Source organism: Bos javanicus, chromosome 11 (assembly GCF_032452875.1).
Source record: "Bos javanicus breed banteng chromosome 11, ARS-OSU_banteng_1.0, whole genome shotgun sequence".
Lineage (NCBI taxonomy): Eukaryota > Metazoa > Chordata > Mammalia > Artiodactyla > Bovidae > Bos > Bos javanicus.
Window position 1 is genome coordinate 100038337 of NC_083878.1, and position 12374 is coordinate 100050710.

Here is a 12374-nt window from a genome sequence, read left to right on the forward strand (position 1 = left end):
CAGACTTGCTTGGGAGTGGATGGAAAAGAAGGGACCTGGATAATGTAATTGCAAAATCAGCTTGAGTTTGCCAAGCAGCTTACACAGGGGCTTGTGACTGAAGTTCCTAGGCTGCTTATTAGAAAATGCCAGGCTTCTGGGTTGGAAGTTTGTGATTCAGCAAATAGTTCACCACTGAGGCCACCAAAGACCTTTCAGCTAATATTCTCAAAAACTGTTTGTGCACGCGCGCACGGGCGCGTGCACGTGTTTGAGTGGGACGAGATCTGAGTGAAAGCAAAATAGAAGTGATTATTCCCTAATGCCAACGCAAGAAAGCTCAACTTGCTTCTAAAGCTAAGATGAAGCCAACTAATCTTCAATATAATAATAAAACAGGCTTGTTTTTCCTTTTCCATACAATACTTGAAACCTCAATTGCTTTCCAATTTTCTCAACTCAGTCACTGAGCCCAAAAGCTCAAGTTTGTTCTTATGCTGAATTGACTTAAATCAGCATGTTTTCTGGAACTGGAGATTTTATTTTCATTTTTGTTTTAATGCTGCTGCTGCTGCTGCTAAGTCGCTTCAGTCGTGTCCGACTCTGTGCGACCCCATAGACGGCAGCCCACCAGGCTCACCCGTCCCTGGGATTCTCCAGGCAAGAACACTGGAGTGGGTTGCCATTTCCTTCTCCAATGCATGAAAGTGAAAAGTGAAAGTGAAGTCGCTCAGTCGTGCCCGACTCTTAGCGACCCCACGGACTGCAGCCTGCTAGGCTCCTCCATCCATGGGATTTTCCAGGCAAGAGTACTGGAGTGGGGTGCCATTGCCTTCTCCATGTTTTAATGCTAGACTGTGACAAAACAGTGGAAGACGCACTGCTTCCGAAGGCAGGAAAGCTAGTAAGTGGTCGACGTTCATTCATTCAGATGCTCTGAGCCTCACTATGTGCTGTGAGACCCAAAGACCTTTCTACAATGATGGAAATGTTTTCACACGTCCACACCATCTGACCTGGTAGCCGCACGTGGCTGCTGAGCCCTTGAAATGTGCCCAGTGCAATTATGGAACTAAATTTAAACATTTTAGTTACATGGGAGATTCAGGTCAACAGTTCCTCTAGATCCAAAGACACTCAGGTCTCTGGACAGTACCTTCAAAAGTTCACTTTGTCGTATTCACCTTTTGAAGCTTGAATTCTTTCAAACAATACTCTAACCTATGATTTATTTTACCATGAAAGAATTTTTATTTCTGCCTTCGAGTTGGAGTAGATTTTCTGAACTCTTTGGAGGGGCCTCAAAGAGACTGGCCCTAGCAGGGTTTGGAAGACAGGCCGCAGGCACGTATGTATATTTTCAATGGCTGTGACTCTAAGGAGATCTTGTTTTACTTGCTATCGGAATCAAACACTTGCTCGCTTGACATGAGCTGCTTCTTGAGATTTATAATTTTTACACCCACCCTATCTTTGTGTAACTTCTTTATCAGCTTCAAAGTGAGGGTATCAAGCAACAATATCTCAAACAGAAAGACTGTCTGATAATATTATCTTTTGCCGCCAGCACCTCAGCAAAAGAACAAATAAAGGGCGAAAAAGAAGCCCTGGCATCTGACAGATTCCCAGTTAATTGACCCACTGTCTCCCAAATTCATACTGATGTTCATTTAAACATCTAGATCTTTCCTTCTTGTAGACACCTTAATCGAGAACTCTTCTCAGGATTTTATTTTACCCTCTAAGAAATGTTCCATTTAATAAAAAATTCTTTCTCTTTAGGGCTGGATCAGTTGTCAAATACCAGGTCAGGTCGAAAAAATTATGTATATACTTTTATATATACTCAAGCACATGTAATAGTACATACCTACAAAGATAACCATAAATACTGTCCTATATTCTCAATAACAGTGCGTAAAATGCTGATGTTATTCCTGGTCGGACTGTCAAGTTCATCCTGTCCATGACTTCAGGATACTCTCAGCTGTGGTGTTTGAGCTTATTATATAACTTACACATATCTGAAGAACAGTATGGGTTATGTGGTTAAGGGTTTCTTTTAATAGATTTAATGATTAGTTTGACTATTTACTAGGGCTATGAAATTAAAAGTAGAAAACACCGAACACTAAAGAAATCATTTTAGAAAGGCTTAGGAGGCTCTTTTCATTGTCCATAAAATTGTCTTTGATTTCTTGAATCAGCTACGCACAAGGCACCAATGTATTTACGGAGCAACTTAAAAGTTTCATGACCTTCAATTCTCGAAGGTGCCTTAGACCTGAGTCTGAGCCCAGCATCATTCCCGCATGCCTTCCTCAGGTCCCCAGTGATTGTCATCTGCTTCTGTGGCTCCTGGAGAGGAGCAACTTTCAGCTATTCAATTTGCTTTCATTTAGAATGATTCGATACATAAACTTCCTCATATTTAGTATTTATGTTTATGTTCATATTTAAATAAAGCTTATCAACATCTGTCATCTGTCATCCTCTTAAGACTCCAGTGGTAAAGAAAACCAAATCATGAGTTAAGCGTTAATTTTCTTAATGGGGAAAGATTACGATCACCTCTGTTAGACTCTGGACCTTCGTATTCCAGAGATCTAATAAGGAAACACCAACAAAGCCACACACAAGGGAAACACACATCGACAGTTAACTGTGAAGATAGGTTGCACGCGGCACAGCACCCACAGAATGTACACCGAAAGGCCTGAGTAGATTCAGGACATGCATGGGGTAATTGTGCTTACCAGCTTGAGAGAAAGCTTCGCGTAAAAATCGAAGGGGTAACAGGGAAAAAAAGAGAGAGAGAGAGAGAAACAACAACACATGAGAAGAAGAGGAACTTGGTCCGTTCCACTGAATTAACATAACACATAAATTCAACCTGGCGCTTTGTGAACATGGCTTGTAGCGGATCTGTGCCGAAATTCCCAAGAGGGGCCAATCTACCCAAACCTTTCTTTAGTGGCCATGTTGCCAGAGCAAAGTATAAAGATAGGAAAGGAGAGCTTCCGCTTACTCTTCTGGATTGGTCATGTCAGCCTGAGTATAAATTAGTAAGAGTTTGCAGTCGGTGACATGTCATGATGATAAAAGATGGAAATGATCACAGAAACTTTTGTTCACCAAATTTTCCATGGAAAGTTTCCCACAGACTGGCAGAGTTGGGAAAGCAATGAATTCCACAACATATCAGTAATATTTTTATCTTAAGGGGCTCTAATACATCTGAACACTGGCATTTCCTAAAGGACTAAGGCAAAGTCTCAAATTGGTAAATGGGAACCAAGGACTGGAAGATGCTCTGAAACCCGACCTGCAGGAACCAGGAAGCCTCTCAGCACCAGGTTGGAGATGGATGCTCTCTCCTACCTGTGTACTGCAGGCACTTCCTGCTATACAGAAGGTGCCTTCTGGAGCTTTCTATCGAACTGGGGGCCCCACCCACAGAGGTTCCATAGCACCTGGGGAGTTAACAGAAGTTGCTGCTCTTGCAAGTGACCTCTAGGAAACAGCCAACTGTCTTAACTACTGAGGGGTACTTACTCCTCGCTGTGGATTTCCTGTTAATTGCCAGGACACAGCAGTTTGCAATTCTGCTAGGCCTGGAGGTTGGCAAAACTATACCGATTACTGGATCCAAAACCAGATTAAAAGGCATCTCAAAATTAGGAAAAGAAACACTGGTTCTTCAGTGATAGGTGAGACGTGCTTTTTGGCAATAGCAGTATTTTGAGAGTTTGGTGCATATTTACTCAGCTGTTGTAATCCTAAAAGTTCAGGCAATTGGTAGGAGGATCCAAAAATACATTGGAGATAGAATGGCAGAGAAAGTGCCTCTTGAATTTATTTACTTACTTGGATATTTATTTATTTGGCTGCACCCAGTCTTAGTTGGGGCACATGGGATCTCTAGTTTTGGCAAGTAAACTCTTAGTTGCTCCATGTGGGATCTAGTTCCCAGACCAGGGATCAAACCTCGGCCCCCTGCATCGGGAATGCAGAGTCTTAGCCACTGGACCACCAGGAAGTCCCCAGGGCCCTTTGGTTTTAAATTGGGAGGGAACAGGGTGTTAAAAATTCCTTAACTAGATTTAAAAAATCTTATTATTCAGATTAACTCAAAGTTGATACTTCATTGTGAATAGACATTAAGCTTTTAAAGAAATTTTCCCTCTGGGGGAAAAATACTTTTAAGGAAAGGCATAGCAAGACAAAGTTTTGGGAAGAAAAGATGCAAACTGTCATATTTGTGATCGCTGTCCAGGTAGGCAATCTATATAATGCCTTGAGCCCCTCCTGTAAATTTTAGCACAGATCTGTTTATCACAATTTGAGTTTTTTACAGACAACGCTTTTGGTGCACAGCAGAAAACCTTGCAAATATCTTTCTTGCAAAGCAGACGACCGTATATAAACGTTTCCTCACACATTACCGTGTAAATGTTGCTAATTTGAACTCGGCACTCTATCTGCTGTCTATTCGGCTACTTCCATGGCTTAAGGTAATATATATATATATATATATATATATTTAAAATTTTATTTATTTTTAAAGTAATATATTTTTTTCTTAGCCATTCCAAAAACAGAATTCTAACATCAAGACTAATAGCACAGGACTATTACCACTTCATAATAAAAATAAGTCATTAGGATTGAGAACAGATCCCAATAGAAATAGGCAATATTGCATTCTCAAATCCAATTTTCTGAAGTGGACAGGTGATGGATAATCTACAAGAAGTGCCATCAGTATAATCTTTTTAACGACTGTAAACTGGTTTTCCATCTTAAGTTGCAAGCCAGCCAGTTAGATCCTTTTAAATTAGAAACTGAATCACCTGCCAAGAGAATACTTTGAAAGGCTGCATTAAGTGCGCTGCTCGACACCTGAAGTACTAAAAAGCTGTCAGTTTCAGGCAACGATTATGGAGCCTGGGGAGCCACGAGTGTCAATAACACATGAGGGCACACAGAGCTGGCGGGTCCATGTGTTATTGGGCCGTCACAGGTACTAACCTCAAGTACAGAGAAAGGGGACAGTGAACACGAATATGTAAGTGTCTTTGGTCTAAGGTCCATGGAAGGTCATTTCACTGCTCTGTGACCTTGCTCAGGCTTCGCTGATTTTTTTTTTTGGTTGTCCTTTATGGACCCATCTGTTTCAGATGTGCATGTGGGTTAGGGAGCCACACACGGCCGTCTGCGAGACTGCCATTCTCCTGTGACCAGAGACGTTTTAGGGGTGAGATTCTGCCGTAAAATCACACTCAGTGACACCAGCTCAGACAGCAGTCCCAATCCACGCAAAGGGGAGAAACACAAGCTCGGCTCGCTGACGTTTTTAGGAAGCTTGTTATTGGAAAGTTGGGCCCCTTTTTCCATGCAACTTTCCGGGATGAAGAAGCCTGTGGTTGGGTGGGTACAAGGAGGCTTCTCCCGCTGTCTGGGCCAGAGAGCACCTGGGTCCCCAGTCTTGGTGCTGTCACAGGGGTTAGTGCCTGTGCCGTGACCGCACGACCTGGCCGTCACAGGTAAACTTACAACATAGTCCCTAGCTTCAAAAGCATACGTGGGTTTCCCTATCGTCCTCTTCATGAGTTCTTTGTGAAAACAGAGAGCCTGAGTCTGCCAATAATCAGCAAGAGAACAAAGTAAATCAAATGAAATTAACCAGAAGATTGTAACATCTGACAAACAATTGGTAGGGATTTTCAAAATCTTTTGATCAATGTTGATGGTATTTTTCCATACAATGAACTCTAAAGTGTGGGGAGGGGGGAGATAGGTCCATATTTTAGATTTAGAAGGCCCTTACTCAGATCAGGAAATCTTACGACAGTAAAGTCACACTTTGTAGACTGCAAATTGAGAACACACAATCTTGCTTCATTTTTCTTTAACTTACATAAAGATGAAATAGTGGTTAATAATGGTGGCATGCCAATCTTTAAAGATGTTCAATGAAACATTTTCTTACAAATGTGAATGATTTACAACAAAAAATATTTTATCCTACTTATTCAGAAACAAAATCAGTTATGTGACAAAATATTTGCATTGCATTTACACATTCTGATAATCAGAAACAAATGATTAAAATCTAGATCAGAAAGCTGCACAGCACCATAAAAGACACATTAAAGTCACAGATTTGTTATTCTCCTAGAAGCCTTTCCCTGTCTTTGGTGCAATAATCTTAAAAAGTGGAATAAATGAAATACTAGTGAGGACTGTATCATTTTAGTTAGGGATCCTGTAAACCACGTACCTTCTGTTTTGAAATTGCTTTAAAATCAAATTTATTTCCCCAAACTTCAGATTTTTTTTAAACTTCCTTATCTTACTTCTATGATGCATTTCCTTTTCTTTTTTCGCACTGCTATTTCCTGAAGAAAAGCACATCAAATCTGACCCTAAAAACAGATCAACTAAAAATGAGAGAAGTAAAAATATGTTTATACTTATTTACTAATGCCTCATGTGTGTGTGTGTTTATTCTCAAAAACACACTCACCGTTTGGGAAGTTTCTTTTAAAGATAGAGGTTTGCTGAGCACAGATTTGAGGTGTAAGAAATAAAATTTATTTTGCTAATTATGTTTTTTTTTTTTAAAGAGAAGGGCGTTCCTTTAATTTATCAAAATAACCCATTTCTCACTTCACTGTTTTTGTTTTCAAGTGTTTATTTTTTTCCTAGCCATCTTTTCTTATGCTTATTGATTACTGACATTCTTGGTCTCTTCCTAAACATTTAGAGAACACATGAAACATGCTTCAGAAACCATTTGCCACCAAGATTGTGATGTTGACGGAAGAACGGGATAGATACATATACAAACAGTGAAAAACCATGAATATTCGACATTTTTCATTATGAGATTACAAAAGACAATACAGACATATTTTTATAAATATAATAAATGAGTGCTCTGTAAAGGTTTTGGAAGCAGCAGAGGTGGGGTAACTGTTTTACAGTTAATGTAAAGCTTCCTAGTTGATAGTCTAGTATAGCGACCTATAGTCATCTGTTGGAGATTCTCCCATGAACAAGGAGCTGAGATGGATGGAGAATTAATTCTAAAAGCCAGCATAATGGAGATCTAATTATAGAGTTCAACATGAGCCACCATCCACTGCTGAAGCTATGTTCTGCCTTCTGACAAAGGCGCTTTTGAAATCTTCAGGAAATTAAATTTGAATTCTTACCCTGATATGCTGGGTAACCTTAAAACAGGATAATTCCACCAACTATACTCTTTGCAGAAAACTCAGATTTCATTACCAAAGCAATCAGCATATAAAAAAATGAGGGTTTTGCCCCTTATTTTAAAAGGTAACAATGTAGCTATTTTTTTTAAACATCTTTTATACACAGAGGAAAAGAAAAGAAAAAATTTGTTACAAGGAACATATCTCCACTACAACCATATTGTAACTCTCACAGACCAGAATAAAAGAAAACCTTACCACATATGTGTTTAATGTTTGTTTACCCATTATTCATTATAAAGAGTGTTTTGAGATGGCTTAGACTGACCATTTAGGTTTATTCAGGTGGCTACAAATGAATGACCTTGTTCCAATTTTTTTCTGAAAAACCAAACTGGTATCTGCTTTGGGCTGCTGATCAATTCCATAAAACCCTGTGACTTAAGCACACGCGATCTTAATTAGGACGGCAAAACTGAGTCAGTCAGAATAAAACAGGTTCTTCTTGAGTGTGAACACATAGACTCTCAGATCATAAACAGGTTCTCTGGCTTTAAATCCCGGCTATATATCTTCCTAGCTTCATCTCTGTAGGTACCAGTTTGCTTATCAGTAAAATAAAGAAATCTTAGTACCTAGGTTCATAGGGTGGTTGACAGAATTAAATAAGCACGTAAAACAGAGTCTGGCAAAGGACATGTCAGCTGCTGTTACGTCACCCTTTCAAGATACGTACTGCACTAGCTCTTATGCAGTCAGATCTGTTCCCAGATATCTGATCAACATCTTGTAAATTCACTGAAAACAGCTAAAGAAACCCCTGTAACCCATACCATTTCCCTGCAGACCTGGAGGCATAGCTCAGAGAGAAGTACCCTCTTTATACACTGTTTCAGTAATTATTAAGCAAATATTTTCTGACTATGCAGTGATTTTCACCTCTTCAAATGTTGCTAGCTTTAGAAACCGAATTTAAGTTTCCTTTTTTTAGTTAGATCAAGGTAAAATATTAATGACTTAGATATTTCAGAAAGGAAATGAAGCAAGGTCCCACCAAAATGGATTAGAGACAAAAAAGAACTCTGGCTGGCTGGCTTCCCCTCTCTCTCCTTCCATCCATCCTGCTTCCTTCCTTTTTCTTTTTCTTTTTTTTTTTTTTTGCTCTCTCTGTGCTCTCTGTGGCTCTTCTTTCCGGCTATAATGAATCATAGGTTCTTATTGTTTTATGTTATGGGAAAACACAATGGAGTCATTCACAAACAAAATTAAGTTATGCGGAACAAAACACGCAACCAAAGCGCACCAGAGAGACAGGACTTGAGAGGAGAACTTACCCCACGCTTTAGACTCCTGAAGCAGTGGATTTTGGGTTTGGAGGTCATGAACTCGTTGAAGCGATGGGAGAGGGGTTCCTTTTGCTGCTTGGGAGACTGGGGGCCGTTGGGAACAGCAGAGGGTGAGGCAGAGGCAGGGGGAGGTGGGGGAGGCTGATGGGGGGATGTTAAAAGGGACATAAGCTACGTGTAAGAGATGGAGCGGTGACAGAGTAAAAAATCAGAAACAAGAAGATAAGACACAAAACAAAAATAAGCATCAAATAATATTTGAAATCCAAAGCAAGTCAAACACAAACAATTAAAAATTTAGGCCATGGTCCAAAGGAAAACATGGAAGGACATGTTAAATGGAGAATATGGTGAAAGTGGGAGTTTTAGTAAGTAAAGCAACAGAAGAAGAGCAAGAAATATCTGACAAGAAGCTCATGCAGACTTTGACATGCAAACTACCGTTCTAACTAGGTACCCTAACCCAGTCTAAGCCAGAAGGGTAAATACTTCTAGGCCACCTAGACTAACACAGCTGGATGGGAGAAAATGAAAGTCCTTAAATGCTAAGGTTGTGAAAACAGCAAGACAGTCTTAAAACGAAATTTTAAATTATTCTAAGGTTAAAGCGGTTTGTGTCGCCTCGATCACCCACTTTATGCCCAGGTTAATGCTGCCATGCACCTACGTATCACACTCTAGAAAGAAAATAAAAAATGTTCATGGATACATATGTTAACATGAGCTCAAAACCAAGTTGTTAATCCATGGAAACCATTTTGATTAGAGATGCTGATACATGGTTATAGAAATGTGGCACAACGTCCCTTCTCTCAGCCCAGGGAACCAGCAATCTAGGAGACTTAGGAGTGAAAGGCGTGATGCGAAACGGCCAGAGGTCAGTAGTCTGTTAGTGTGGGTGACACGGTGCAGGTGATAAGTGCATCTGAAATAAGACAAATGGCCATGGCCAAGGTACCACCACCGAAGAGAGATATTGCCTTAAAACAAAACAGCACACTAGCCTTCTGTTTGCATTCTGAAACTACGAGCTTAAAAATCTTCATTCCTTTAAAGACTAAAAGACAGAGTGAACATCTCCACACCTTGTAACACTCATATCACACTGGGTCCAGTCATCAGTACCTTATTTTTTTTGATGAATGGCCATAACTTTCCTTTGGATTTGCCACCAAATTTGAGCTCTGATTTGCCTTCTCCTCTGGAATTTGAAAGGCTGTTATCTGACACAGTGCGTTTCATAGGCTGAGTGTAATCCTCAAATTCAATGTCTCCTGGAGGCTCGAACCCAGACTTATAAGCTTCTACGACCAGCTGTGAATCCTGCAATGATACCCATCACACACAAATATGTTCCAATCTATGTAAATACTTTCCACACACTGAACTATGATGCCCTCACACAGATGACATTCTAAGGAAGTTATACTGAGTAACAAATTTTTTTCTAGTAATATTTTTATCATTTGAAAGAATAACTTGTAAAGCTATACATGTAGTTGAGATTTCAAGATAATTTTAATAACTACTTTTCTATATTTAGAGAAATGAATATTAAGAACAACTTTGCCAAAAAGCAGAAAAACTGGGTCATTTATTATGCAATTCCCTTGAAAAATTGTTGTTGCTTAGTTACTAAGTTATGTCTGACTCTTTGCAACCCCATGGACTGCAGCCCTCCAGGCTCCTCTGTCCATGGGATTTTCTAGGCAAGAGTACTGGAGTGGGTTGCCATTTCCTTCTCCAAGGGATCTTCCTGATGCAGGGGTCGAACCTGCATTTCCTGCTTGGCAGGCAGATTCTTTACCACTGAGACACCTAGGAAGCCCTTCCCTTGAAAAATGCAATAATATATAAACTGATTCTCATCAGAAGGTCTTAAAGCAATTTGGCATACACAAAGTCAAGGCAAAAAAAGATGCTCCCTCCAATTTCTTTGGTTCACTGTGGTTCAAAAATTTATCGAATATTTTCCTTTATATATATATTTGTTCACTAGAATGTAAGCTCCCTTCTGTTTTTCCTCCACTGCATCCCTAGCACCTGGATGATGCCTGATGATAATGATAGAATAATTATTAGCTGAATAAATGAGGGAACTGACTGCCTACTCTGTGGTGTCCCCCTGCTAGGAACTTTGAGTTCAGAGTCTTTTCGGGGTCAGGTGATGAAGACCAATGGGTAAGGAAATGACAACCATCGTGTCCAAGATAGATAGATGTACAGTTAAAGTATTACAAAAGCACCTGTGACTTGTAATAAAATTCTAACTCAATGATATCTGATTAAAAAAGAAAAATCTATTAGAGAAGACAATTTGGAAAGATCTCAACTTTCTACCATGAGCCCACATTTTAATTTGTTGTAGCTATTTTAGCTAACACGGAATTTGTAGGTGTGCCATAGATGTCAGTTGTCTTGTAAGAGCCAATCATCCTTCCTTCTGAGTAATAAGAACCCTGATTTTAAGCTGAGCACACGGCCACCCAGCAAAAAAGCTTCACTCTCCAGCCTTCTGTACAGCAGGAAGTGGCCCCAGGACTAAGTTTTGACTTCTGAGATCTCTGAGATGTAGGCAGAAGCACAGTGAGCAATTTTAGAAAGCTTCTTTAAATAGATAGTGTGGACTCTTCTCTATATAATGCTTTATGGAATTTGGATGTGATGGCTGGAGCTATGGAAGCCATGTTGAGTTTGAAAGTCATATCATCAAAAGTTGTGAACTAGGAGAAGCCTGAATTCCTGAGGATTTGCAGATCATTTGCCCACACCGCAGTTGGACGCTCTGCCTGGCAGACATCTTCATGTGGGACGAAAAACAAACTCTTAAGACACTCTCTTGTCATTGTTACATGAACCTAAACCTACCCTCTCAGGCTTCTCTGGTGGTTCAGCGGTAAAGAATCTACCTGCCAAGCAGGAGACGTGGTTCAGTCCCTGGGTCGGGAAGATCCACTGGAGAAGGAAATGGCAACCCACTCCAGTATTCTTGCCTGAGAAATCTCATGGACAGAGGAACCTGGGGGGCTACAGTCCTTGGGGATGCAAAAGAGTCAAACATGACTTAGTGACTAAACAGTGACAACAAAACTTATACTAACATCCACAGTCCCAAATGCGCCAGGGACCACACTAAATCCAAAACACGGAGGGCTGAATTTAAAAAACTCTGAAAAGGTATTGCCATTGTTGAAAAGTACTTGTGATCACTGAAAGCAACTACTCTCAGATGACTGAATATGGTCACTGTGGGAAGGGACAGGGAAATAACGGAACCACAGTTATACATTAAGTCCAAACTATAGTACTTACATTTTTCGGATCAATTGACTCGGCTGCCTTTACGATTCCATCCAAGCATTTCCCAATGATGGGAATCACCTGCCGGTCCAGCTCTGCGTATGTCTTCACTGATTCTCCAATTCTCACTATCCTCCTCTCCTCCATCTCTTGTATCTTCTGCAACATTAGAGTTTGCATAAAATTAGTTTGGTTTACTACTATTTAAAGAAGTTGTTTTTTGGCAGCATTGTTACCTCTAAAAAATTCTCTAGGAGGGAAATAGGCCTACAAAAAGGTTTGAGTTAGGGACTTCCCTGGCAGTCCAGTGGTTAAAACTCTGCCCTTCCACTACTGTGGGCAGGAGTTTGATCCCTGGTCAGGGAACTAAGATTCCTTCATGACGCTCGAGGTGGCCAAAAACAAATAAAAAAAGGTTAGAGTTAAAGCAACCATAAATTTGCTGTGCTTCTACTTTAGCCAGCTGGACACATACTTTACTAATTGTGAGGCTGTCTAAATGTACACTTTACACAATTCCATTCCA

The 12374-nt window shown here is 40.2% G+C and overlaps 1 protein-coding gene across 12 annotated transcripts in view; it reads right to left on the bottom strand.

The window, feature by feature from the left end:
• Positions 1–12374, bottom strand: part of FNBP1 (formin binding protein 1) — a 135841-nt gene that overhangs the window by 18601 nt on the left and 104866 nt on the right. For 4 of the 12 annotated variants that reach the window (XM_061433810.1, XM_061433809.1, XM_061433814.1 and 1 more), the window contains exons 8-10: positions 11861–12007; positions 9674–9871; positions 8537–8719 (exon numbers count right to left, since the gene is read on the bottom strand). In XM_061433810.1, coding sequence (XP_061289794.1) covers positions 8537–8719; positions 9674–9871; positions 11861–12007 — 528 coding nt within the window. Of the gene's footprint in view, positions 1–2735; positions 2751–8536; positions 8720–9673; positions 9872–11860; positions 12008–12374 lie in introns of all 12 variants that reach the window. The other 8 variants (XM_061433813.1, XM_061433812.1, XM_061433811.1 and 5 more) reach the window with 3 other exon arrangements.